The sequence below is a fragment of the Aythya marila genome (assembly GCF_965140915.1).
Source record: "Aythya marila genome assembly, chromosome: 25".
NCBI lineage: Eukaryota > Metazoa > Chordata > Aves > Anseriformes > Anatidae > Aythya > Aythya marila.
This window is the reverse complement of record NC_139066.1, coordinates 3840984-3867829: the sequence shown is the minus strand read 5'-3', so window position 1 is coordinate 3867829 and position 26846 is coordinate 3840984. Positions and strand designations below refer to the sequence as shown.

At 60.5% G+C, this 26846-nt stretch overlaps 4 protein-coding genes across 5 annotated transcripts; 1 reads left to right on the top strand and 3 right to left on the bottom strand.

Annotated features, from left to right (window-relative positions):
• Positions 1 to 13: 13 nt before the first annotated feature.
• Positions 14 to 7745, bottom strand: KAT2A (lysine acetyltransferase 2A). Of its 2 annotated transcripts, XM_082779072.1 has the most exons (18): positions 7144 to 7745; positions 5949 to 6072; positions 5701 to 5846; positions 5390 to 5479; positions 4791 to 4972; positions 4414 to 4605; positions 4204 to 4310; positions 3958 to 4065; positions 3726 to 3862; positions 3363 to 3571; positions 3144 to 3270; positions 2818 to 2928; positions 2577 to 2720; positions 2093 to 2207; positions 1944 to 1980; positions 1756 to 1819; positions 1473 to 1557; positions 14 to 1221 (listed from the first exon to the last, which is right to left on the bottom strand). In XM_082779072.1, the coding sequence occupies exons 1-18, from the start codon at positions 7414 to 7416 to the stop codon at positions 1028 to 1030; spliced, it is 2445 nt and encodes an 814-aa protein (XP_082635198.1). In that variant the 5' UTR covers positions 7417 to 7745; the 3' UTR covers positions 14 to 1027. The 2 variants fall into 2 exon arrangements, with proteins under 2 accessions (XP_082635198.1, XP_082635199.1); XM_082779073.1 differs by lacking the exon at positions 5390 to 5479.
• Positions 7746 to 8363: 618 nt separating this feature from the next.
• LOC309887403 (heat shock protein 30C-like) lies at positions 8364 to 9296 on the bottom strand. Its single transcript, XM_082779090.1, is given in 2 exon segments — positions 8364 to 9255; positions 9258 to 9296. Coding segments are annotated over 2 exon segments (762 nt in total). The 5' UTR covers positions 9282 to 9296; the 3' UTR covers positions 8364 to 8517.
• A 517-nt stretch (positions 9297 to 9813) lies between these two features.
• Positions 9814 to 11007, top strand: LOC309887405 (heat shock protein beta-11-like). Its single transcript, XM_082779092.1, has one exon. The coding sequence runs from the start codon at positions 10215 to 10217 to the stop codon at positions 10791 to 10793; it is 579 nt and encodes a 192-aa protein (XP_082635218.1). The 5' UTR covers positions 9814 to 10214; the 3' UTR covers positions 10794 to 11007.
• A 2369-nt stretch (positions 11008 to 13376) lies between these two features.
• On the bottom strand, positions 13377 to 24825 carry RAB5C (RAB5C, member RAS oncogene family). Its single transcript, XM_082779091.1, has 6 exons — positions 24767 to 24825; positions 16909 to 17155; positions 15716 to 15867; positions 15284 to 15406; positions 14505 to 14598; positions 13377 to 14095 (listed from the first exon to the last, which is right to left on the bottom strand). Exons 2-6 carry the CDS (start codon positions 17072 to 17074, stop codon positions 13980 to 13982), a joined length of 651 nt encoding a protein of 216 aa, XP_082635217.1. The 5' UTR covers positions 17075 to 17155; positions 24767 to 24825; the 3' UTR covers positions 13377 to 13979.
• Between the last annotated feature and the right edge of the window lie 2021 nt (positions 24826 to 26846).

Here is a 26846-nt window from a genome sequence, read left to right as displayed (position 1 = left end):
ACACAAGGGGGCAGCTGGGTGTGCACAAGTACATTTATTAAAAAAAATAAACAAAAAACACAACAACAACCCAAATAATAATAATAAAAAAAAAGTCACATGGAATGGGTGGACGGGAAGGGCTGGACAGGGTCTGGTCCCCCCCCAGCAAGGCCAGTAAGGCCCCAGAGCGGGACCAGCACCCCCCCCCCATGAAGGACAGCCACGGGCAATAAGGCAGCAGGCGACCAAGCAGGGGATAAATTAATGCTACGCCCCAGCCCTGCTCCCAGGGGGCAAATGGGGACAAAGAGGGGGGGCGAGGAAGGGATGCGAGCAAGAGCCAGCCCCCCAGCCCCGTGCTGAAGCTGGCTCAGAGCCGGGGCAGAGCAAGGGGGAGCAGGAACCAGGATGGGACCCCCCCGAGCATCCCCAGGAAGGCGAGGGGGAGGTGGTGCAGAGCCCCTGCCCCGAGGGAAGAGCTGATGGAGAGGCAGCAGGAGCAGGGACCCCCCCTCGCCGAGCCCAGGAGCGGGGTCTCTGCCCCACAGAGGGCTGGGGGGGGGGTCCTGCCGTACATTCAAGAGGGGCAGGCGCTGCCTGTGCGTGGACGGGAGCAGGAGGCGAGGTCCCTGCAGAAACCCAAAGCATTGGGGGGGCCCTGCCCTGGCACCAGGATGCAGAGGGGGGACCCTGGCACCGGGACGCAGAGGGGGGGGCCCTGCCCTGGCACTGAGACACAGGGGGCAGAAGGCACAGCCCCAGGGGAGAGGCAGCAAGGCAGCCCTGCTCCGACCCCCCCCCCAGCCCCTCAACACTCCCCCAGGAGTAGGGGGGCTGCCAGGACAGGGATAAACCCCGGACCCCCCCCAGGGGGAGCACCCTGAACCCCCCCAGGCTGTTCAGCAGCAGCAAACCCTGCTCAGAGGGGGGGGGGGGTTCCCTCTCTCCTCTCCTTGGGGAGAGGGCATCCCTGCCCCTCCCCAGCTGCAGGCAAGGACCTGGGGGGGGAGATCTGGCAGCCCCAGGAGTCCAGGCCCACCCCCCTCTACTTGTCGATGAGCCCCCCCTCCTTGAGCTTGAAGTAGAAGAACTTCTCCAGGGTGTTGGCACACTTGCAGTAGTCGCTGTCGGGGGGGTTGTACTCGCGGCAGTTGGTGATGATGCGCTGCAGGTCGGCGATGAACAGCTTCTTGGTGACGTAGTAGCGGTTCTTCAGGCGCTCCGTCATCGTCTTCAGGTCTGGGGGAAAGGGTCAGGACCCCCCCCCCCAGCACAGCCCCGTGCCCCCCACCCAGCGGGATCCCCTCGGGTGGCCAAGCCAGACACACGCAGGGGTCCCCAAGGGGTCCCCAAGAGGTCCCCAAGGGGTCCCTCTCTCTTCTACCTCACTCCATGGATGTCCCAGCACCCCAACAGCAACCCCCCCTCCCCACCATGCCCCCCCCAGGCTTGGGACCACTGCAGCCCCCCCTTGGACCCCTGGCACCCACCGATGGGGAAGCGGATGATTTCGTAGTAGTCCGGCGCCTCCGACTTCTTCACCGGCTCCATGAAGGGCCACGCGCTGGGGTGGGTCTGGGGAGGGGGCAGAGGTTACCACGGGGGGGTCAGCACCCTCCTGTCCCAGCACCCAGGGGTCCTGCTCCCCAAATAACCCACCCACAACCCAGGCGGAGCTGGGGAGCCGTGCTGGGCTCACACCCTGCCTTCCCCCCCCTCCCCAAGGGGATGGGGATGCGGTGAAGGGCGCCGCAGCGCGCCCCCGCTGCCCACCTTGATCTGGGCCAGGAGGTTCTTGAGGGTGTTGTAGAGCTGGTCCGGGTCCTTCAGCTCTTTGCTGCAGGACAGAGCAGGGCCATCAGCACAGAGCAGGACCCATCGGCACAGAGCCCATCAGCCTGGGGCTGCAGGGGACACGAACCAGGAGCCCCCCCGGCACCGCCGCTCGCGGCACCACTCACCCTTTCTCCTTCCCCAACGGTTTCCAGCCCGTTTCTCCTGGAAGAACAAGGCTCAGCATCACCCCAAAGCCCTGCCCTCAGCCGTTTGAGGTCAGGATGGGGCCCTGCCCCCCCTCCGAGGACCCTCCATCCAGCAGCACTGGACTCACGGATGCCGGGGACGCTCTCGATGGGGATCTGCCGCACGCCCTCCTTGAAGCAGGTGAGCCCCGGGTACACCTTGCGGATCTGCGCCTGCTTCCTCTCGATCAGCTTCTTGATGATCTGCAGTGGGAAAAGGGGGAAAAACATCAGCGGGCACCGCAGGATGCTCCAGGTGTCCCTGTCCCCCCCCCCAAGATCCAAGGAACAAGGCTGCACCCTCCTCCTGCCCAGGGCCAGCCCCTGCCCCTGGAAGCCCTAAAGAAATCCCCAAAGTGACCCTATTGCTGCCCAGCAAACCCATTTCCAGGGAAGACGCCACCCTTTGGGGACCCCAAAAGGGGAGGTGATGGGGTTATTCAAGGGATGGCTCCCATCCAGCCCCACCTTGCGGTCCCCATCACCGCCCTCTTGGGGTCCCCATCCCCTCGGGTTTGGGATGGGTCAGAGCCAGCAGATCCCGGCAGCCCCCCCCCCAAAAAAAAGCAGCACCTCCTTCTGCTTCTTGATGATGTGGGACAGCTCGGTGTAGGGGATGCGGGGGTTCAGCTCGCACTCCATCAGCGTCGCCCCCTCGTAGTCCTTGATGTAGCCCAGGTAGCGGCTCTTGGGGACCTTGATGTCCTTGGAGAAGCCCTGGGGGGGGTGTGGGGGGGGATTAGGGGGGTGGGAGGGGGCTCGCAGGCAGGGGAATGAGGCCGAGGGGGGAGCCCCAGCAGGGGAAGGAGCCCACCTGCTTCTTGAAGTAGCCGATGGCGTACTCGTCGGCGTAGGTGAGGAAGTAGAGGATGTTGTGCTTGATGTGGTACTCCTTCAGGTGGTTCATCAGGTGCGTCCCGTAGCCCTGGGGGAGCCTCTGTGAGACGGGGGGGCCCCCCCCAAGGCACCCCTACACACTCCCCAAGGCCCCCCCCCCCCCCAAGGGTGCCAGGACCCCTCCGCCACGCATGGCAAAGGCAACGCCTGCAGGGCACCCACTCCCACCCCAGCACTGGCACCCCCCAGGGCTGGCACAGCACCATCCTGCCCCCCCCCCAAAGCCCCCCTCCCCGAGCCCACCTTCACTTGCTCGTTGGACGTCACGGCGCAGAAGACGATCTCGGTGAAGCCCTGGGTGGGGAACATGCGGAAGCAGATCCCCCCGATCACTCGCCCGTCCTTGATGAGAGCCAGAGTCTTGTGCTTCCTAGGGGGGGGTTGCAAAGCCCAGGGTGAGACAGGGAGACCCCAAAACCCCAATTGTCGTGTGTGTGTGCCCCCCAAAAGCCAGCCACCCACGGGTCAAAGACGAGGCGGGTGATGTACTCCTTGGGCATGCGGGGCAGCTGGTGGGAGAAGACGTTCTGCAGGCCCACCAGCCACATCAGGATCTTCTTGTTGGACTTCTGCGACAGCGAGTTGCCGATGACGTGGAACTCGATGATGCCGCGCCGCTCCTCCAGCCGCGCCGTCTCGTCCCGTGCCGCGTTGGCCGACAGCAGGCTGGTCTGCGGGGCAAGGAGGGAGGGGGAGCAGCTCTGACCCCCCTCCGTCCTCTTCCAGGGGCTCGGGTGGCATGGGGACCTCGGAGCCCACCCACGGCACCCCAAGTGCCGGCTGCGCCCCCCCGTAGCGCCGTCCCGGTGCTCCCCAGCGCCGTACCTCGGGGCCCAGCATGGCAGCGGGGTCGGTGATGGTCAGCATGACCTCGTTCACCAGCTCCATGGGGATGTCGCCCATCACGCGGATCCTCTTGGCGTCCTCCAGCGTTAGGCTCTCCGGCAGCTTCCGCTTCTCCCCTGGGGACGGGGGGCAGCATCTCAGGCACCGGGACCCCGAGGAGCCCCACCGGGACCTCCGAGGAGGGTCCTTCTCCTCCCTAAACTGGCCCTACCTGGCAGGGGTTCTGGCGTGCCGGTGTCCATGCTGGCCGCAGAGCTGCTGGTACTGAGCTTCTTGCTGAAGAGCGGCGTGGTGGGCACGGCCACGGTGCTGACGGCAGCTGGAGGAGGGACAAACACCCACCATGGGACACCCACGATGGACTGGAAGCGCCTCACCCACACTGGGCAGCATTCCAGCCATCTCCTAACCCCACTCCTTCACCCCCCCAGCTCCAGGGGGCTGCTCCCCGAGGTACCTGGGCGCGACACCAGCTGGGCACCCTCGGCGGCCGGCACGGTGAAATCCGCCTCCCAGATGGGCGAATTCTCACCATAAATCTCCTCCTCCAGCATGGACAGGAACCTGGCGGGGAGCCACGCATCAGGCAGGAGCAGGAGCTGGATGCCCGCAGCCCCGGGGAGCTGGGCACAGCCTCACCGACGGCGCCCCCGCCTCGGGCACCTACTTGGGGAAGTGGGTGAGGATCAGCGTCCGCTTCTCCGGCACCAGCTTGTCCTTCTCCACCCGGAACTTCTCCAGCAGCTGCCGGCGGGTGACGGTGAAGATGGACTTGAGGAGGCTGCGCCCGAAGACGTGAGTGGTCTCGTAGCGGGGGAGGCTGTCGCAGCTCTGCGGCACGTGGCAGTAGCACAGCCACCTGGGGGACAGGAGAGCTTCAGCATCCCTCCTGGGACAGCTGCATGAGCCCTCCTCGGGAAGCAGAGACCCACGGGGCTCATGGGCCACGTTATTTGGGAGCACAACATCTGGATTCCAGTTCCAGGAGAGCTGGGGAGAGGCAGATGATGCGAGGTGTCCCCCCTGCCTGCCTCCATCCCTCACCTCGTGTAGTTGACCTTGTAGGTGGCCACGTCGTCGTTCTGCGAGCGCTGCCGGAACTGGGACGGCGTCTCCAGCTTCCAGTAGTTGAGGCAGAGCAGGAACATCTTGGAGAGCTCGTACATGGTCTGCCGCTCCTTGGGGGGCAGGTGGCTGAACTTGTACTGCACGAAGTTCAGGACTCCCTGGGGGAGAGAAAAGGGGGTGGTGGATGGGCACTGGAGAGCTCAGGGCTGGGGCAGCCACTCCCAGGCACTTGCAAATTTGGAGAAAAAGGGAGAAAAAGCAGGAGCAGGGTGGGCCATCGCTGGCCATCACCACGCCGCTGCTCAGCGCGCCCGACCCCAGGCACCCCAGCCCTCTCCAAGTTGCCCACTCTTAGGGTCTGAGTGGAGAACTGGAGCCCGAGTTTGCACCACGAAGCAAAAAGCCCCACTGTTTGCACAACCAGGGGGCCAAGCCGGGTGCTGAAAACCACAGGGCAGGCTGGGGAAAGGAACAGCAGCCCCTCGGTGCTGCCCACCACAGAGGGTGCAAGCGCCGGGACCGCCGAGAGCAGCGCGGGATGAGGACAAGGCAGCGGCACGGCTCGCGAGCCTCACCTGCTCGATGTTGGGTTTCTCAAAAGGGGGGCTCCCCAGCGACCCCTCAACCACCGGCTGGCTCATCTGCAGGATGCACTTCCTGAGGAGCTGCAAAAAGCCCGTGAGGCCTCATCACTTGTTTAAGACACCCTGGAAATCCCCGTCCCAGGAGAACCCAACGCGGGGCAGCGGGCAGCGCATGGGGAACAAGGCGGGTTTATGGGGTGAAAGCGGGGCTGGTGGGACACATCATAGCCCCAGATTTAAAAAAAAAAAAAGTCCCAGGAGGTCAGAAGAGAGGGTAGGCAGCCGGCCAGCCCCCAACGCACCTTGAACAGGTAGAAGTAGACCTGCTTGGTGTCCGTGTCCTCCTCCTTGTGCACCGACATGAAGAGGTTCTCCACGTCCACCACCATGCCCAGCAGCCGGTTGATCTCCTCCTCCGAGACGTTCTCCAGGTGGGACACGTGGTCGGCTGCAGCGAGGAGAGCACTGAGGTGAGACCCCCCCCCCCCATAATGGTCCCGGGGGTGGTCCCGGGGATGTCCTGGGGGTTAGGGGCAGGGTTTGGGGTTACCCAGCGCGTGGCTGCAGCTGCGGCAGGGCTCGCTCAGGTTGGTCACCGGTTGCTGCAGGTCCATGCGGGGGGCCGTGGGGGGGTTGGGGTTCTTCCAGCCGTTGCACTTGCAGGCATCGTTGGCCTGGGATGAGGGACGGGGAGGGCATCGCGCAGCAGCCCCACGTGCTGCCCCGTGCCAGGGCTGCTGCCTTTGGGGGCTGAGAAGCTTCCCTTCCCACCCCGAAGCACCCATCCCGCCCCAAACATCCTCACCGCCCCCCCGTCTGCACCCCCAGGATCCTGCACAGCTCGGCTCCCCCATCCTGCACCCCCCGCCCGGCTCAGCACCCTACTCCTGTGCCCCTTATTGATGCACAGCCCCGTACGCCCTCCTGCATGGCTCAGCACCCTACTCCTGCACCCCCTGCCCATGCACAGCCCCACACCCCGTCCTGCTCAGCACCCTGCTCCTGCGCCCCCTGCCTGGCTCAGCATCCCGTTCCTGCACCCCCTACCCATACGCAGTCCACACTCCATCCTGCCCAGCTCAGCACCCCATTCCTGCACCCCTTATCTGTGCACAACCCTGCACCCCCTCCTGCTCTGCTCAGCACCCTGTTCCTGCACCCCCCCTGCTCAAGCACAGCTCAGCACCCTACTCTTACCCAGCTCATCACCCTGCTCCTGCACTCCCTGCCCATACACAGCTCTGCACCCCATCCAGCACGGCTCAGCACCCTGCTCCTTCATCCCCTGCACGGCTCAGCACCCCGCTCCTGCACCCCCTGCCCATGCACAGCTCCACACCCCCTCCTGCTCAGCACCCTGCTCCTGCACCCCCTGCCTGGCTCAGCATCCCATTCCTGCACCCCTAACCCATGCACAACCCCGCACCCCCCTCCTGCATGGCTCAGCACCCTGCTCCTGCACCCCCTGCCCATGCACTGCTCTGCACCCCACCTGCCCATCTCAGCATCCCATTCCTACACCCCTAACCCATGCCCAGCCCCACACCCCCTCCTGCTCAGCACCCTGCCCATCTCAGCACCCCATCCCTGCACCCTTTACCCATGCACAACCCCGCACCCCCCCCCCGCTCTGCCCAGCACCCTGCTCCCACCGGACTCAGCACCCGTGTCCCTCACCCCCCACCCCCCCCTTTACCCCCGTTTACCCCCCACACCCCCCTTTACCCCCCACCCCCTGCTCGCACCTTGCACGCCGAGAACACCCCCAGCTTCTCCAGCTTCTTGCCGCGGGGGAAGCCGCGCACCTGCGCCTTGCGCTGGCTCGCCCGCTGCTGCTGGCTGAGCCCGGGCCGGGCCGGATCGCTGGAACCCGGTGTCCCCCCCGACACCGTCGTCGCCGCCGCCGCACCGGGAGCTCCGCCGCTACCGCTCCCGGGTCCCCCGCTCGGTGCCGCCGCCGCCGCCGCTCCGGGACCCGGGGGGGGTCTCCCGGGTTGCGCGGCCTCCGGCTCCGCCATGCCGAGCCCGGCGTGCGCTCCCACAGCACTGCGCCTGCGCGCCGGGCACGCCGGGACCGGTAGTCCGGGAGAGGAACGGGGGCGGCCCCGGGGGGAACCCCCCGGGGATCCCGGGGAGGCGGCGCCGGGGCTCCGCTGCCCCACCCGGGGGGGTTGCGGGCTCCGTGTCCCCCGTGTCCCAGCCCCCGAGGAGCGGAGCCGGGTCCCAGCGCGGTCCCATGGTCCCCGGGGGGGGCTCTCGGTTAGCCGGTTACGGGCCCGGTAACGCGGGGCCGCCCCCGGGGTGGGCACCGAGCGAGGGGAGCCCGGGCACGGGGCTGGGGACGGTGCCCCCGGGGCCGCGGTGAGCGCCCCGCGCTGCGCTGCCAAATATGGAGTGTGGTCACGCCCATCTCCCCGCCCACTTCGCCTAATATGGAGCGAGGCCACGCCCTTCTTGGCCATATATGGGTGAGGCCCCGCCTCTCGCCTACAGAGCAGGTGAGGCCACGCCTACCTGTAGCGCCTCGCCCCCTACGCCGAATATGGGGTGTGGCCCCGCCCCGTTCCCGCGGTGTGTAGGAGAGGGACCGCCCCTATGCCCATATATGGAAAGACACGCGCGGATTTCAGTAGGGGGCGTGGCTTGGCGGCCGGAGGGTTCGCGCCAAGCCCGGCGGCGCCTGGAAGGTGCCAGCAATCGCGCGGGGGGGGGGCACGGGGCACGGCTCGGGTGCCACGGCCCCAAACCCAAAATCCCAGGGCTGTGTCCCCTCAGGGTGCTGGGGCACCCAAGGGTGCTGCCGCCTGGGCTGCAGGGGGTGCTGCTGGGGGCCAAACGGGGGACGGAGCCCCCCCAGCCGCCCTCCTCCACCAAGGGGAAGGGGGGACACGGCTGTGCCCCCGGCTGCTTGATGAGCACAGCGAGGTAGGGGTCAGGCAGTTCAGCAACTCACGAGCCACGTGTGTAAAAGTCACAAATATTTATTAAATATCAAAAAAATCCACGCGCTTTGGCCAAAGACCCCCCCCCAACGACCCACGTTGGGCCGGCACGGCCCCGCTCTGCGGCCGGCGGCTGCCCCAGCAGCCGGGCTCAGCCCGGCCCCGCGGCGCTCCCCATCACGCCTTGGCCCTCTCGGTTCCGTCTTCGGCGCCGGCCGCCTGCTGTGCTACCGCCGGTGGCATCTGGATGGGCACGTTCCTCTCCGGGGCAGCCGGCAGGGCCAGCCGGGGGGCTTCGATGCGGAGCTGCCCCTCCTTGGACAGGGAGCAGCTCAGGGCTTCGGCGTCCACCTCCTCGGGCACGTCCCACTCGCGCTTCAGCACCTCGTACTTGTAGGAGAAGGAGCCCTTCTCGTCCGTGCTCTGCGTCTCCTTCTGCCCCACCAGCACCACCTTCCTGCCCACCACCTTCACCGACAGCTGCTCGGGGGCAAAGTCCTTCACGTCCTGGCAGACGGAGAAACCCTCCCCGCAGCCCTGGGTCAGGGCAGCGCTGGTGCTCGGGGCTCGCTCGGCGGTGATGCTGGCGCGGCCGGGGCTGCTCCCGCTGCTCAGGAGCTGCTCGAAGCTGCTCATGAACTGCCGAGCCCTCTCCATCTCCATCCGTATTTCTCTCTCCAGCTCAGCGAAGAGGGTGTCTGGATGCGGCCAGAGGGTGCGGATGGGTCCCAGCCATGGGAACAGGGACCCAGAGGTTGGAGGCATGAAGTGCAGGCGGCAAAGCATCTCTGCTGCTGGTGCTGTGCTGCGTCTGGAGCTCTGCGCAGGGGCTGGAGCGGTGCTGGGCTGGGGCTGGGACGCGCGGGTTTTATCCTCGCCTCCCCAGGGGTGTGCCCCTTCCAGAACGCTCTCTCTCTCCCCACGCACCCTCCCGGAGCCATCGCCTATTTTTGAGCGGCTGATTAGCCGGCAGCCGAAATAGCAGCGCCTGCTTCTGGGGACGAGTCACCCGCCCCAAATAGGGCGCTGCGGTCACCGCCGGGGGCTCAGGTTTCTGCAGAGCCACCGTGATGCAGCACACGGGACCGCTGGTCCCGGGGACTTGGGGGGGGGGGCAACAAAGCCCTCCCCGTGGCCCCGTGCTACAGCACGAGTTATGTTGTGCTCGCTTCAGCAAGCGGGACGGTCCCACCCCCTACGGCTACGTGTCCCTGCGTCACTGCTGCCGGGCACCTCTCGCACTTTCCAGCCCCCCCCTGTGCTGGGGACGCCCGTACCAGCCCCCCAGCACGGTGCCCGTGTACCCTGCCTGCCGGGGGGGGAGGTCTTGTGGCTTGCTTTGATGTCATCTGGGGGTCCCGGGGTGGGCAACTCTCCCCCCATGCATGGGATATGGGGTTGCGGGGGGTCCTGTGAGTGGGGTGGGGGGCAGAAAACGCAGGGAATGGGCCACGGTGAGGGGAGGGAGAGGCAGCGAGGAGAGGAGCCCAGCCCTATTCCCTGCCTGGGAACCAGAAAGGCCACAGATTTTTGGCAGGGGTGGCTCAGGCATCTCGTTTGGAGGCTGAGGTGATGCTGCTAATTATAATCCAGGAGAGCAGCGCGGCAACACTAAGGGCGAAGGTATGCTGGCCATGAGGTAAGAGGCGCCTCTCCTCTGCGATGAGTAACAAGAATGAGCTGGAACGGGCCAGAAAGAGCTCTGCTCTTCTCCCCAGGGATGACGCCACGCAAGGGACGAGGCCACTCCTCCCGGGCAGGGAAATAAAAGCTGCAGGCAGCGGAGCCGGGGCATAGCACTCCCAGCCTCCAGGAGAGGAAAGAGCCCGAGAGCAGCAGCAGCAGCAGCAGCAGCAGCACCAGCAGCAGCAGCGATGCTTTGCCGAATGCACCTCGCTCCCTTCGCCTCCAGCTCCCTGGCCACCCGGCTGGGCACGGTGAAGACCCTCTGGCCGCACGCCGAGACCATCTTCAGCGAGCTGCAGCAGGAGATGGAGAAAGCTCGGCAGTTCATGAGCAGCTTCGAGCAGCTCCTGAGCAGCCAAGGCCCCATCGCCGCCGAGCGAGCCCCGAGCACCAGCGCGGTCGCCACCCAGGGCTCCGGGGAGGGTTTCTCCGTCTGCCAGGACGTGAAGAACTTTGCCCCCGAGGAGCTGTCGGTGAAGGTGGTGGGCAGGAAGGTGGTGCTGGTGGGGCAGAAGGAGACGCAGAACGTCGACGAGAAGGGCTCCTTCTCCTACAAGTACGAGGTGCTGAAGCGCGAGTGGGACGTGCCCGAGGAGGTGGACGCCGAAGCCCTGAGCTGCTCCCTGTCCAAGGAGGGGCAGCTCCGCATCGAAGCCCCTCGACTGGCCCTGCCGGCTGCCCCGGAGAGGAACGTGCCCATCCAGGTCAGCCCCGCAGCCCCACAGCCCGGAGCAGCCCCTGAGGACGCCAGCAAAACCCAGGCGTGATGGGACCGGACCCGATGGCCCGCACGGGGACCAGAGGAGCCAGCAGCAAGCGTCGGGTTCTAGCCCGGACAAGCTCCATCAGCACTGATGTCATGTTTTTCACTATACTGGAATGTTGCTTTTGTACCCAATAAAAATACTTTTGCATAGAATATGGTTGTTGTGCTTTTTTTGGGGGGGGATGACTGGTGGGGAGGCGAGGCGCTGGGCTCAGCTCTCAGTGGATACAGAGAGGGAAAAGCCCCTCTGCTCCTTGGTGCCTCAGGGGATGTCGTGGTTTAACCACGAAAATAGGGTTGACAGCAGACCTCAGGGGAAGGGATCTGCCAGCACCACGCAGCTCAGGATGGGGGAAATCAGCCCTTTTTTTCCTGCCTGGCCAGGGAGCTGCCTTCACCCCCTGCCCACGCTGCTGCCAGCACCTCCACCAGCTCCGCAGCCCTCACACCCCTGAATAATGCCACTAAATAGGAAGGTGACCATGCTGGAGGACCTATTTAGGAACAGGCTGTCCCCATTACAGCCAGTTTTCCCCCAGGCAGCTTGGCAAGGGGCTGCTGGAGATGTCTCTGGGTTGCCAGCAGCAGGGAGGGTGAAGCACAGCGTGCCACCACCACGGGACTCGTGGCCAGGCCCGGGCAGGCAGCAGGCGTGCAGGCAGGCACATCTGTTTGTGCCAAGGCTGCTCGGAGCTCAGACAGCCCTTCCCCATGGCAGCACAGTGCCAGGGGCACAGCCCCTGCCCCAAATCCCAGCCCGTTACAGCCAAACCACACAGGCTGGGGCAGCAGCAAGCCCCTTGGGGCACCACAGGCTCCTTTGGGGAGGTGGGAGCCCCAGAGGCAAGGAAGGAGCCAGAAATGAAGCCCCGTCAACCAAGAAGGCTCGTGCAAGGAGCCAGTAGATGGCAACAGCACCTTGCTTTGTGTTCACAGAACTGCTGGAGGTGGGAGCAGGGAAGCTCCTGCCCGACAGGTCCTGCTCTGGGGGAATCCACGGGTACTGAAAGCGATGGGATCTCAGACAACCCCAAGGGTCCTGAGCTCCTCCAGCAGGTGAGCAGCCAGGCTCCAGCACAGGGGATGGAAACGAGCAGCACCCCACGCAGCAGGTGAGGGTCCCGTTTGTGGTTTTTGGAGCCCACACACCAGCAGCCCTCAGCTCTAGCCATGCATTAGGAACCCGGTCACTGCGCTGCTCCAGACCTTTCCCCATCCCACAGCTGCAGGGCTGCAATCTCACACCCAAGAAGCTTTTAAGGAAAAGCAGCAGGAGCAGAGCGTGCCAACACCTTGGACGCAGGACGAAGCCCCCAGGAGCTGTGGTTGTTGGCACGGAAGATTTGCAGCTACCCAGCAGAGCTCTCTCAGCCCCAAGGCTGCAAGCCAAGGGCAGGTCCTGCCCAGGGCCATCAGCTGGCTGCAGCTGTGCTTCCTCAGAGCTTCTGCTGCACGCACACACCCACTGACAGCAGCAGCAGGCTCAAGCACAGGCACAGCACAGCCTTTGTGCTCCCACAAGCACCTGGCCCAGCCAGCCAAGCCGCGAGGGGCAGGTCTGGTTGTCCGAACTGCCTCTGCTGATCTCCCCTGGCTTGAAGGATCTTCAAGCCCACCCAGCAGCACCAGGACCGAGCACCTTCCAATGCCCCCATCCTCTACAGAGAGAGACACTTGCCCACACTGAGCCCAAGCTTGTCCCTTGCCCAGGTATGATGTAAGCTCTGAATTCCTCTCCCAGCCTCGTGCTGCCGTCACCCTCACAGCATTAGGTGATGAACAGCTCTCACTGTTTACCTGAAGCTTCCTCATACACTGCTGCCCAGAGCACCACAAGCACCCTGAACCACCTCCATCCTCCTCATTAGCAGCAGCAAAGACCTCTCTGCACCTCCATGCAGGCATTCCTGCCTCAGAAGCTGGAAATGAGGGCTTGAGGAAAAAATTCAGACTTGAAGAAAGCAGCACATGCCTCCCCAGGCAGGGGAGGAAGGCCACACGTCCCTTACAGAGCTGTGCCTGGCTGCAGAGCTGGGGGGCAGGCACCCCAGCCCACCTCAGCCTCCAGCAGAGATGTTCTGGTCCACTCCCCTCCTGGCTCGGTCAAGAAACATGAACATTGTTGATTGTGGTAGGTTTATAAAAATTTTCTTTTAATCACACGAAACTGAAGTTTGTGGTGAAGACTAGGTTGACAGTTCCTCTTAAATACCAGGATGCATAAGACATTGCATTAGGCACTAGGCAGCAGCCAACATCAGTTAGAGTCTGGCAACAGAAGCCGTTTTAATACCTCCCTTCGTGCTGTGTGGAATTACAGGCTTTCGCAATACAGAGCTCCCACTGACAGGTTAGCTGGGGTTTCCCCCACCCCACCCCTGTACATCAGTAAACCATGTGCATTCACACCAGAGTAGGGTTAACATTAGTGGCATCACAACCATCAAAAAAAAAAAAAAAGGACGAGTTTTCTATACAAGATCTTTGCAAAAAAGTTGCAACAGGATTAGTGCATTACGACAGAACCAGAGATAGAAAAGAGTTGGCATGCTAGAGTCCAACACAAATAAAGACAACAGGCAGCTAGTTGTATGTACTATATTGACAAGATACTGATTGGTTACATGAAGAAACATACAATACAAAATACAGAAGAAACCAGTTTTGCTTCCCTCTGCCCCACCCCAAAATACTCATAATTGATTTGGTCAATAGGTGGCCGAAGAGCCAGAGTTTGTCTCTATAATGCTACAGTTTAGTGGTTGTTCTAGGCATATCGTACTGGTATTAGCCTCAGCTTTTACACGTGGGTAATTTGAACCAAGGTTGTCTAGTCTCAATATCCCTTTTGTTTCCCATAGTGAACTACAGTACTGTGGGACCTGGGTGCTGCTGGCCCTCACCCATGGGAAGGGATGAGCTGGCTGGGCAGACACCAGGTCGTGCATCCACCACCACCAGGAAGAGGGAAGAGAAGTTCATATATTAAAAAAGTGACTTAAGACTTAGAATTTAATTAGTATTTGTACAGAAAGGTGCAGGTGGAAGAACTCCCCTCCAGCCTATGATCAGAAAGGGATGGAGAAATCACAGCAGCCACCAGCAGCGGCCGCTCTACGGTAAGTGCGATTGTTAGCATGGATTCCAGTCACGTCCTTCAAGGGCCCCGGCGGGTGGGATGGGCTGCTCAATTGCTGCAGCACTGGCTCCTGCTGGGCTGACTGCTCTCCTGAAGGTCCACCACCCGATTCCTGCCCGGACCACCCGGAGCATTCTGGGGTTCGTTTTTTGGCAGTTTCTTGGCTAGAAAGAAGCAAGACATTAGTAGGCTCCTCTATATAGAGACATCTCCTCCCCGCTGTAGAGCACAAGCTGGGCTCAGCCTGCTTTGGCCCAAGCCTTTGCCTCTTAAGAAGTCTGGGACTGGACACTGCTGGCAGCACAAGCACATTAAACAAACCCACTTTTAGTTTTAGCTGTCAGTTCTGCTCCATCCTTATTCACCAGACAAACAGAGGGCAAATAGAGCTCACAGGGCAAAGGCTCCAAGCACTCGGGACTGCCTGAGTGACCACAGATGAAGCTTTAGCCAACTGGTCACGTCCTCCAGTAAGAGCCTCCAGAACCTGGCTGATCCAGGAGCTCCCGTGGTTGCCAGGGGGCTGCTGGTGCTCAGAGCCACCCCAAACATCTTCTCCACACAAATTGTTACCTATTGCCATGAAGATTTCATTCACATTCATCGCTGTCTTCGCCGACGTCTCCATGAACAGCAAGCTGTTGTCATCTGCATATGTTTGTGCATCCTAGAAACAATCACAGAGGAGTGATAAAGGCATCCTGCCAGGAGGAGGCCCGAGCAGGCCTCACACGCTTCACTCCTTGGCAAACTGAACGCTGAAGGCAGCCTCTGCCCTAAGCCACACATTCCCACCCCAGCCCCGAGCCCTGCCTGCCCAGGACAGCTGGAAGATGCACACCAAGGACCAGCCAGCATGGCTGGCATCCCCCCAGAAGGGGGGGGGGGGGGCACAGCAGCACAGGCTGTGTGTGGACACAGCATGTCTTGAGCAACAAAGCACCTTGTGCTTCGGTTGTGCAGTGGTCTGGGAGATAGCTCTGCCTTAGTCTGAGCTAAGAGCTCAAGTGATGACTAGAAAACAAGCTTCAGGTGTCTTTTAGGTAAGGGACACTATTTCATCTGGTGCTGTCTTCAGCAATGTGTAAGTAAGGCAGCAGCAGGGACTGAAAACACAAGCTTGTGCTATGGGCTCTCATAACTCATCGTAAATTGTTACCAACAAGAGCTATGAGAGAGCAAGAGAAGGCAAGCTGGAATTCCCTTCCAGGGACATCCTTGGGGTTCTTAGCACGAATCTCAAACTTCATCACATCCCTCAAAGCAATTTGGACATAGACACCAAACCCCCAGATGATGCAAAGCTGCTTTCGGGACCGCTCAGGGAGCAACTGAACCAGGTTCCCACTTACCTGGAAGTCCACGGCTCTCTTGGTAGCAAGGTCTGCCTTGTTTCCTGCTAGTGCAATTACAATGTTGGGGCTAGCCTGCCTCTGCAACTCTTTCACCCAGTTCTTGGCTCGTACAAATGTGTCCTGGAAGCAAACAGGAGGCAGTCAGGAAGGGCAGCCTCTTATTAATGCTCCGTGGAGATATGTTTAGAACAAGCCTTTCCTGTAAGAAGCATTCTGCCTCTACAGCACTTTGTAGCAGGATCCTTTATCAGCTCAGACAGCCTTGGTCAGAATCGAGGAAGAGGCTGCTGGTTTTCAAGAAACCCAGTACCTGCAGGCTAGCATTGCCAGGGACCCTACACCCAACACCCCCAGGGGGCCAAGAAGCATCAGGTACAGATGTAGACGCCTCATCCCACCAAACAGGCAGGGCCCTGGTGCAGTACTCACTGTGTTAGTGATGTCGTAGACAACAATGGCTGCCTGGGCACCTCGGTAGTACATGGGTGCCAGGCTGTGATACCGTTCCTGCCCCGCCGTATCCCAGATCTCAAACTTCACCGTTGTGTCATCCAGACAGACCGTCTGCGTTAGGAAGGCAGCTGAAAGAGAAGGGCTGTGTTTGCCTCACCTCCAGCTGGAGAGCCCCTGCAGCGAGAGCCAGCAGCTCAGGGCACTTCTGCTTTTGCACAGGAGCTGGCAGAAGCCCCAGGTGGGCCAGCGCAGTGCCTCTCGCCATGGAAGTTGCAGCTCTGCTGAATTATCGAGCTACTCACACACACAAACCCAAGAGCCATCAAGCAGCCAGCAGGAAGGGGGCTCCGAGAGCCCAGCAAGCAGCAGCCAGCTGAGCAGCGCTGCTCCTCCTTCCCCAGCAGCCAGCACTCAGGTCACACAGTGCTGCTCCAACACCCCCAGAATTAGCTTTGGAGAGCAACCCCACCAAAGCAGGGAAGTCAGCCCAGTTACACCACGCTCCCCAGTTCAGAAACTGGTCATTTTCTAGTTCCAGTAAGCATAATACCACACTGTCATTGCAGTTGTAGCACAACCAGGCTCAGACACAGAGCCTGTACAACAGCAGGCTGCCCACATGGCCCTCCACAGAGCTTTAAGCCCTGCCTGCCCGTAAACTCTACTTTTAGCCCTACTTACCCCCTGCATGGGTTACTACAGACCGAGCCTTCTCATTGCACACCTCCTCACATCACTGCCCAGGGAGCTGGGTGCTGCCTGACCTTTCACTGGTGACACCACGCTAATGATTTTAAGCTGAAGAACCCTAAAAGACCCAAAAGAGCTGTGGAATTACAGTATCAGGCTAGAAACCACCCTGAGAACCCAGCTCCTCATCTGAAAACATAATTAAAGGGCTATAAACCAAGTTGAAGGCCTCGGTTCTAATTAGGAATAGGAATTCAAGTACTGGCAGTAAAGATACCTCAGAGGCAGAGCACTCGTGGTTGCCATAGCACTATTCTCTAACACAGATCTTCACACTACCAAATTGCAGACCAAGAGTTAAAAGTTGATAGCTCCTTGACTATTTATAGTCAAAAACCAGACTGAAGTAGCCATTAATACTCCTGATACCCCTGGGGGTCAGCATCTTGTAAGCACAGCCACTTGGAGCGGGCACTCACCTCCAATCGTGCTCTCCTGGTACTCGTGGAACTGCCCCTTCACGAAGCGCAGGACGAGGCTGGATTTCCCCACTGCTGACTCTCCTAAGAGAACGAGTTTGAACTGGCAGATTTTGTTCCCGGCGGCTGGTCCATTCGGTCGAGCAGCTCCACCTCGACCTGCCATTGTGGTCTAAGTGCAGGAGTGCCAAGAGTTAGGGGGGTGGCTGCAGGTCGGGCGCTGGATCCACCTGGAGGCAGGTTGCAACTGGAAGAGGAGGTCAGAGTTAGCGACACGCTCGGGGAGCAGCCCTGCCAGGTCCAGAGGGTGGTTTTTTTGACCTGCTGCCACCATCAGCACAGGCAGCTGCTGGCTCTTTCCCCCTGTGGAAGGTTATCTGGTAGTTTCCATCCATCAGCAGCGCCTGCAGCAGGATCTGAAGTTGTCTGAAGCCCTCAGAGATGGTAACGCAGCCCTTCCTCCCCTCTGTGTGATGTTCCACACACACCTTGCTAGGGCGAGGCAAGCAGCAATCAGCCAGGATGCCAGGCAGCTTATTAGAGCTCTGTCTGTTAAAAGAATTACTCAGTTCACGGGAGACCTTTAGCAGCTGACCTTTAGCTCCTTCCTCCTCTCCCAGGTTCACAAGATCGCAGCTCCACAGCACCACCGCAGAGCTGTTCAGGAGCTCCACGGACACCGTAACGGGAAGCAGAGCTGGCTGCCAGCCCCCCAGAGCACAGAACAGTCAAAATTTCTACATTCAGCATTGCTCAAAGGCCCTTACTATTAACTTAAAGCCCGTAGCTATCAAACACTGCCTCCTAAGGCAGCCTCGAGGATGCCTGCCCTGAGGGGCTGTGACAGCAGCCGTGCTCCGGGCACAGGCTGCGCTCACAGACAGAAAGCAGCTGCTCCCATCACTGCTGCGGACGGGTCCTTATCACCAAACGCCGTCTAGACAGCGTTATCAGGGTGCAGGGGCAACACCTACACACGGTGCAGCAGCCCCAAGGCTCCGGTGCTGTGCAGGAGCACGGCAGCACCGCAAGCAGCAGGCAGGCTGGTGTGCAGCCAGCTCAGCTCCGGGCATTTCAGTGCTGCCAGCTGGGATCTGCCTGCAGCTGAGGACAGGAATACTCCGGGAGCGCAGGGCGACAGGGATCCAGGCAGATTTCCTGTACCCATCACTACTCCCACTTCCTGTCATTGACAAAATGCTGCAACTGACTGCATCTGCTCCGGATCACCGCCTTCCTTCAGCTCCCGGAGCAAGCTTCTTGTCAAAGACAACTGCAAAAAAAAAAAAAAAGCCCACAAAAAGATAATTCCTCCTCTCATCAAGCTCTGAGCACATCCCCAAGGAAACACTTTCTATGCCTAGAGCAAATTTAGCCAGCAAACACCCGATTTCTGTGAACAGGAAACTTAAAGCACGTTGAACTGGGGCTGAACTGGAAGCAGCTCCGCAATCCAGGCTGACCAGGAGCAGACACCGAGTCCCAAATGCCTGCTCTCAGAGCAAACCCTGCTGGGCTGTGACTGCCAAGAGGCTGCCTGAGCCATCTCGAGTTTCAGCTCGGTCCCACGGTTCGACAGACAGCCTCAAATTCAGCAAATTCAGCCCAAGAGCTCACCCGAGAGCTCACCCAGCTCCACAGCTTCCAAACAGAAGCAGCGCAGAACGCTGCACCTCACAGAGACATTCAACACGAAGCTGCTTTGATCAGGAAGCAAGCCAGAAGCCTGCAGCTGCACCAGTCCCATCCGAGGAAGCGAGCAGATGGGAAAGAAACCTCCAGGAGCAACTTTGAGCACGGCAAGATGTTTGGGAGGCTGAGCCACGAAGCCACTGACTGGAGCAACCCGTCCAGCCCCGTGGTTGAGGCAGTGAAGGCACACATCACCGAGCATCAGGACATCCAGCAACACTTTCGAGTGCAATAAATGCAAAAACCTCCAAAATTTAAGCCCTGCAGACAGATCTGGAGCACCCCGAGTCAGATTTCACTCACTGCCCATGAAGTGCGAAGGAATGAACGCGTTCCCCTCGCAAGGTGAGCGATGGATTGAAAGCCACCACCTGGCACCCTGCTTGCAGCAGCAGTGCCAAGAAGCAAGCGTGCCCAGGAGAGGACGGGGCTCATCTGCATCACCCGGTGCTCGCTGGAGGATGAGGAGCTGCCAGACCCACCTGCAGCTTCAGGAAGAGTCCAACCACCTGGAGGCACGGCTTACTCCCCGCGTGCCTGCGTGGCTGTGGCAGCCCATCAGCACGTTTGCTTTTCTAAACGCTTTTTTATTGCCCCATTTGTCTGAGAAGTGCTATTAGGCTCTGGTATAAAAGGATTACCATAATGAAAAGGGTCATTAAGCGCAGAGCAGTTCATTAGGAGCAGCAAGGAGCCCGGCTCCTGATAAACCAGGCACGCCAGGAGCACCCCTGGCAGGCAGCAGCTGGCAGTACCAGTGCGCCCAGTGGCACCAGTGCGCCCAGTAGGGCTGGGAGGCGCTGGCCAAGCAGCTGAGAGCTGGGGCCCTGCAAGGAACCCACCCCCTCGTCCACAGGAGGCCAAATGTGTTTGGACAGGATGGGAAAGCCTGATAGGAAGCCAAAATGAGCAGCGCTGTGTCCTGCTGGATGGTGAGGAAGCAGCGGGGGCCAGGAGCTGCTTGAGGAGCACCCAGGGGTGAGGGCACAGCAGAAGCCCTCTGCCTGCACCCACCCGAGGAGGTTTCTGCCTCCTGCAGCTCCTCCTCAGCCCCACAGAAAGAAACATCAAAAAAAAAAGGCCACAGAGGAACAGTTTTTGCTCGTTTAACCTTGCACTCGCTCCCCAGGGCAGTCTGTCAGCAGGTGGGGGAGCTCCATCACCATTTGGGCCCAGCCCACAGCACCCAGAGCCACCTGAACCAGCCTCAGCTGAGCTCTGACCTCCCAAAACACAACAGAAAGGATTCCCGGAGCAAAAAAGGGCAAGGAGCCTGCTGACATCCCCAGGTCTCAGCGATTTCAAGCCTGCCTGCACAATCGTGTGGCTTTGTGCCCCCTGAGAAGCTGCCAGATCATCGGGATGCATTCAGGGGACCCTGAGGGTCTCAGGCTAGGGTCTCACGAGCAGCCTGAGCATCCCAGCACCTCCGCTGATGCCCACAACACCCCAAAGCACGGGCCAAGCAGACCAAAACCACCGCAGCAAGGCTCCAACAGCACCAGCAAGCTGCAGCCTACAAGGCCAGGACAAGGAGGGCAGGATGCTCACATAGCCAGGACTCACAGGTAGCTGTTCTCCAAGCCTGTTTCTTGTGGCTGATGAAGCTGAGCAGCTTGAACCTCACCAGATCCTGCAGGGGAAGGAAGGTGCTGCAGTTCCCCTGCCCCACCAGCCCCCAAATCCATACAGAAGTCCTGAGCTTCCTCCAGCAAGCTCCTGGAGCAGCCGGGGTGCTTTAAAAGCAGAGAGAGGTCTCCGTACCCGGTGCTGTCCAGCAACCAGGAGCCCCAGGGTCGCAGTTTCTGCTCCTCAGTGCCCCTCAGGATCTGCTGCGAGGGCTTGGAGGCTCCCGTGAGCGCTGAATTCAGGATTTGGCCTCCCTGAACGAGAAGGCTCCCAGCCCACCCCAGAGCAGGAGCATCATCCGGATGTCAGGATGTTCAAGATCAGCACAGGACTTCACCTCACCAGCCCCACACCACAACCCCAGGCTCTGCAGGGCAATTACAATCACAGCCCTCGTTAACACCCACACCAGCATCACTCCACAAGGCTCCCCAGCACAGGGAAGCTGCAAGTTTAAGGCACCAGGAGGCCCAGAACCTGGTTTTTTTGCCACCTTCACCCAGCAGCGAAGGCTGCTCGGAAAGGCAGCGCCGTTGAGAGGCCGCTCTGAAGGATCCAGTTACCCACTTCACCGGGGATTTGTTGGCTCCGACTCAAAGTACTCGAGACAAAAGCCCCAGTGAAATATTTCTCTGGTTAACCAGCTGACGGCGGTACACAAATTCCTTGGCAGAGGGAGCCCTGAAGGTACCGGGCGCTTTTTTGCTTCACCTGCCCCCAAAGGAGCAGCCAGCTCTGCCAGCAGGAGCCTCCTGCCCCCACTGCAGGGCCACTTTAGGGACCCAGATCCACAGGCTGAAGCCCTAAAAACTTAAATCCAGGCCCAAACCAGCCTAGACAGCGACAGCAGAGCCATTCCCACAGCTCCTCTGCAGCCTCTCACCTGAGCACCCCAAAGACTGGGGCACGTTTGTGTCAGTCTGGAGGTAATTGGGGTTTGTGCAGGAGAATTTGAAGCATTTTTGTTGCTCTCTGCAGCCCCGAACAGGCACAGTAAGCCTGTGACAGCAGCTCCTCTCCCTGCAGACCCAGCTTCAGCACTGGGGATCCCAAAGCTGCAGCCCGGCCACCTCTGAAGCCCCATTGCAGCCTCGCAGGCAAGAAGCCGTCAGCAGCTCTGGGCCTGGCTCCCTGGCCTTGGGTTTTTTTGATCATTAAAAGCTTCCCAGGCGAGCTGCCCTTCCTCCAAGGGGCCCTCTGCCCCCAGCAGCAGCCAGTCACCGTCTCAGCTCCAGCTGAGCAAACTTCAGCTGTGACTCTCACCTTAAAGCCACCTCAAACACCTTTTGTAGCCCCAGCCAGGCACCGAAGCTGCTCCAGACAAACATTAACCCTAAATCCCTCCATCCCCGAGCCCGCAGCGCTGCCGGGCAGTTAATCCCTGCAGCACCAGAGCCTGGGAGTGCTCAGATCCCACACCTGCGGTCCCTCAGCCTCCTTTTAGCCGGTTTAACCCCTTCCAAAAGGCGCTCTCAGCTGAAATAATTCTTCACCAAGGGTTCCTGAAGACACCTAAGGAGGCGAGGAGTCACTCCACACGCTGGTGCTTCCCTCCAGCTGCGGGTTTTGATGCTCCCTGGTGAATCAGGGCCAGCGGGGAGAGCTGTCACCACGCGGGCACAGGCACTGCAGGGAAGTTCCCTGCCTAATCCAGCAGGGTTTGAGCCCTGCAGGAGGACAGAACTAAGTGTTTTAGGGCTGCAGCTCACCAGAGGAACCACGTGCATGAGTAAACTCAGAGCAGCACGATGGAGGAGCCAGGAGCACAAAGCCCCCAGTCCTGCCTCAGCCAAGCTCCTCTCAGGCCAGCTGCAGGGCCAAGGTGCTCGAGAGATGCCCTAAAGGGAGCAGATGAGAGGTGGCAGCATCCTACTGAGCAGAAGTTACAGGACACCACTCCTGGAGGAGTTTTGCATCGCCTTCACCTCACAGAAGCTTCTCCCTGGCTGTAGGGGGTGAATCCTCCACGCCCCAGGCACCAGAACACCCCGTGTGCCCCCCATCGCCTCCCTCCCGCAGCTCCTGCCTGCTTCCCTTTATCCCTGACACCACCAGAACCCAGCCCTGCCCCACAGGAGCTGACGTGCTGCAGTTTTAGGTGCCCACGAGCACAGCCCGGATCAGCACGAAGCAGAACCCAGCATTTTTAATCCTCCAGGCGAGGCTCTCCCTACCTCCCGTGCTCAGTGCGGCCTCAAAAGGCTCGGCTCGAATTTGACCACGGCTCCAGGAAAACAAACCTGCAGACAGCACCTGCTCCACAAACGAGACAAGGAGCTCGTTAACGCGGCCCAGAACGGCCATCCTCGCTGCAACACGGCCCGTGACCTTCATGCTATCTCCTCCAGACTGCGCGGGCATCTCCTGCCTCCAGCAGTTCCTTTTTTTTGGAGCGCCACCAAAGAAAAGCAAACACGAGAAGCGGGGTTTTCTTATCTGTTTGTGTCGGGCTGCTCCAGCAGCTCGGTCCCGTGCTCCGGGGGGGGGGAAGAGAAGCCTTCATTTTGGGGTTAGACCGAGCGTTTTTTGTCCCCCGCTGTCACTTCCAGCGAGGCCTGCTGCTCCCGGTGAGCAGCTGGGACGTTTCCGTGGCGTTTCTCCGACATCTCCACCGGAGTTGCACAAGAGGACTTCAAACTCCGTGTCCCACGGGGAGGGAAGGGCTGACGCTGCCGTTTCTGCCTTCTGCCCTCTTTTAGGGACGCTGACCCAAACGCTCCAGGCTACACCCGCTGTGCTAGAAGCGTTCCCATCTCATTTCCCATCTCGTTTCCTGCCCCCAGCCCTTCCAGGAGGATGCCACCAGCACCCAGCAGCTCCAGGCAGCACCGGGGCAGGGCTGGGGGGCGACTTGAGGGCTGGGCCCCCTTCAGATGCACCAGAACTGGACGGGAAGGAGCTCGTTATAGCCCCCACACCACTCCTCACCCTGAGGTTCAGCCACGGGGCGAGAACACCTCTCGGTTTTGCTCCAGCAAACCCAAACCCAGCTCTGCTCACAGTAAGATCACACAATGTTGTGTTCCCCTACATCCCTGTGTAGGATTTCGCTGCATTCACAGCCAGGCGTGGAGCTGGCTGTCCCCTTGCTGCTCCCTAACCCCAATCCCTCTCCAGAATCCCCTTTTACCTCACTCCCTCACCTCACAGCCCGAGTCCCTGACCCTAAACAAGGACAGCACCAGAACCAGCCCGCAGCACCTCAGAGGGAAGCACACAGCGCCTCGTGGCAGCCTGCTCCCAGCAAAGCTCCTCGCCCTTCTCCACCGTTCCCCTTCTCAGCCAGCAGAACCAACAAACGGACCCCAAACCCGCTTAGAGTCAAAGCAGGAGCGAGCATCAGGGGGATATTCCAGGAGAGCTCGCTCAGCACGGCATGCCGAGCCCGTGGGAATCAGAAATCCCTCCCTTTGTCTCACCAAGCTGCGCGGTTCCACCTTGAGATCACTCTCAGGAGCTGTCACACCACAAGCAGAGCAGCTGAGATGTTTGGGGACCCACCACACGTAAAACTAAGAGAAGGAGATGGGAGTTGTGCCCTTAAAACAGCCCCCCCAATGCCCCTCTTCCCTCTAATTCCTTCATGTTCAGGAGCCATCGAGGTCAGGGCTGCAACAGCCACACGAAGCAACAAGTTGGGGGGAACGGGGACCAGGGGAGCATCAGGTTTGTCCCCTGGGCAGGGCAGAGAGGAGCTGGCATCAAGGGGGCAGAGTCTGGGGCTCCCCCAGCATCGCTGGGGATAACTCGAGCAGCACCCAGGGGACTTCACCAGCCCCCTGCACCCACTCGGTCAGCCTCAGAGGGTCTCAGAGAATCAGGAAGGAACCATTAGGGCTGGAAAAGCCCATTGAGAGCCTCTGGCGGAGCCATCCCCCTGCTACCAACGTCCCCTAATAAATCACATCCCCAAGCACCACATCCAACCTTTTATCCCACAGCAGGAGAGGCCTCGGGGGGCGTGGGGGGGGAGCAGCCTGGCCACAGCCCGACACCTGAGGGGAGGCTGGGACCCCCTCCAGGGCCCCCCCACCCCAATCCCTTCCCAGGGAGCCCACGCAGCTTCCTGACGAGCACAGCCCCCCCCCCAAGGAGCCCCCAGCTTGGGGGTGAAGGCTCAGCCCTCACGGGGCCCCGCTCAGGACCCTCCCGGCCCCACCTCAGCCCCGCACCCCCCTCCCCAGCCCCCAACCCCCCCGGAACCGCCCCAATCATGGCAAAAACCCCAATTACCGACAGCCGGCACCGGGAGCACCGAGCGCAGACCCCCCCCGGGCGGGATAAAACCCCCCAGGCCCAACCCATGGCCCCAGCCCCGCTCCCCCCCCTCAGCCCCTTCCAGGCCCAGCGGCGCCCCCCAAGCCCCGGTGCACCCCCCCCCCGCCGCCGGGCCCATCGGGAACCGGGCCCGTGTGAGGCAGCCGCGGCCCGGAGCGGAGCCGGGGAGCGGCCCGGGGTTATCGGGGCCGGGCAGGAGCCCCCCGGAGCCTCCCCCCCGCCCCTCCTCCAGGCCCGTCCCGGCCCCGCCGCCACTCACCGCCCGCAGCGCCGCTCCCCGCCGCGGCTGCGTCTCGCAGGCCCCGGCCCTCACTTCCGCCTTTACCCGTTCCGCTTCCGGATCCGCCCACCCCTTCCGCTCACGGCTTTATTCTATTGGTCGATCTGGCTGTCGATCATCACCGCCACTCCCTCCCCGCTGGGTCACCGCCCACCTCCCCGCCTAGCCGGGCGCGCCCCTGTCACGGGAGTGAGGGCGGCGTGACGTCACGGCGCGGCCCTCGCGGGGGGTGATGGGAGTTGTAGTCCGAGGGCGGGGAGGGGGTTCCCCAGTAAAGGAGGGGCGGGGGGGGGGGGAAGGGCCTGGCTCAGGGGAGACCCCGCTGTAGGGGGGACCCCGGTACGTGGGGGGGGCCAAATGGGGACCCCTTTTTTTGGGGGGGACCCCATTTTTTGGGGGGGATCCCGGTTTGGGGGGCGAACTCCGATTTGGGGGGACCCCAGTTTTTGGGGTATCCTGGTGCATAGGGGACCCCAGTGCATTGAGGGGGGGGGCAGTTGCCCCCCCCCCGCCGAGCTGTGCCCCCTCCCAAAACTTGGGGGGGCTGTGGTCGCAGCAAAGTTGTAAAAATAGTAAAAATAAAGCTTTTTATTTCCCGTTTCTGTCTGCTTTTTCGTGTTTTTCTTTTTTTTTTTTTTTTTTTTTTTGGGGGGGGGGGCACGGGTAGGAGAGGTCATGCCCGGGGTGGGGGGAGCACCCTCGGGGGACAAAAAATAAGGGGGCAGAAACCACGGAGGGGGGGGACAATGCACAGCTGCCTTCCTTTGGGGAGGGGTCCCAGCCCGGAGACCCCCCCCGGAGAGCTGGGGGGGGTCCTTGACTACCCAACCCCCCCCCCCCATCCCGGCAGAAGCCCCCCGGGGGCTCCCCAGGCAGCACCGGGCACGGGAGGGATGCGCGGCCCCGGGAGGGGGGGGATTTGGGGGGGGTTCGTGGGGGGGGGGCGGATTATTTTTTTTAAAAAAAAAGCCCCCGTGGGTAAAAAAAGTATCAAAAGCGGTATCAAAATCCCTGCTGTGGATTTGGGAGGGGGGGTAAGGCTGGGGGGGTCGGGACCGGCCGACCCCCGACCCGCGGGGGCGGCCTCCGGGGGGGGGTCAACGGGAGCTGGAGGAGCTGGAGAGGGGCTGGGGGCGAGCTGGGGGCCCCCCCCCGGCCGAGCAACCGGGGAAGGAACGGGCGCAGCGGGGCTGGGGGGCGGTGGGGGGGGACGGGCACGGCCCCTCCGTGCCCGGCCGGGGGGGGCCCGGGGGGGCGGAGGAGGCGTGGACCGAGCGGGAGGGGAAGGGCTGGGGCCGGGGGCTGGAGGAGGGGGAGCCCCGGAAGGGGGGGGGCAGAGGGGAGGGGCGGGGGGCGGTGGGCAGCCGGGGGGGGCAGCCGGGGGGGCGGCCCTGGAGCAGCTCCAGCATCCGCTGCAGCTCGTGGCCGAGGTGGGCGAGCTCCTGGGTGAGGCGGCTGACCTGGGGGGGGGGGACAGAAATAAATGAATAAGAGGAAAAGAAAAGAAAAGAAAAGAAAAGAAAAGAAAAGAAAAGAAAAGAAAAGAAAAGAAAAGAAAAGAAAAGAAAAGAAAAGAAAAGAAAAGAAAAGAAAAGAAAAGAAAAGAAAAGAAAAATGAAAATAAATACAAATAAAATAAACTATTAAAATTGAAATAAGAAATTTAAAGAATAAAAATTAAACATAAAAATGAGGAAATGAAATAAAAATAAAAATTGAAACTAAAAAGTGAAAAATGACATTTAAAAATAAAAATTAAGAAATAAAAATTAAAAAAATAAAAAATTAGGGATAAGAAGTAGAGAATTGAAATAAAAAATAAAATAACTGAAATAATAAATTAAAAAATAAAAATAAAGTGAAAAATTAAAAATAAAAATTAGGAAATTAAAAATAAAAAAAAATAAAGATTAAAAATTTTAAAAATTAAAAAATAGAAGGATGAAAATTAAAAATAGTAAATAAGAAATAAAAAAATAAATATTGAAAAAAAATTAAACATGAAAATAAAAAATAATTTAAAAAAAATATGAATCCAAAATAAAATTCCCCCCCCCCC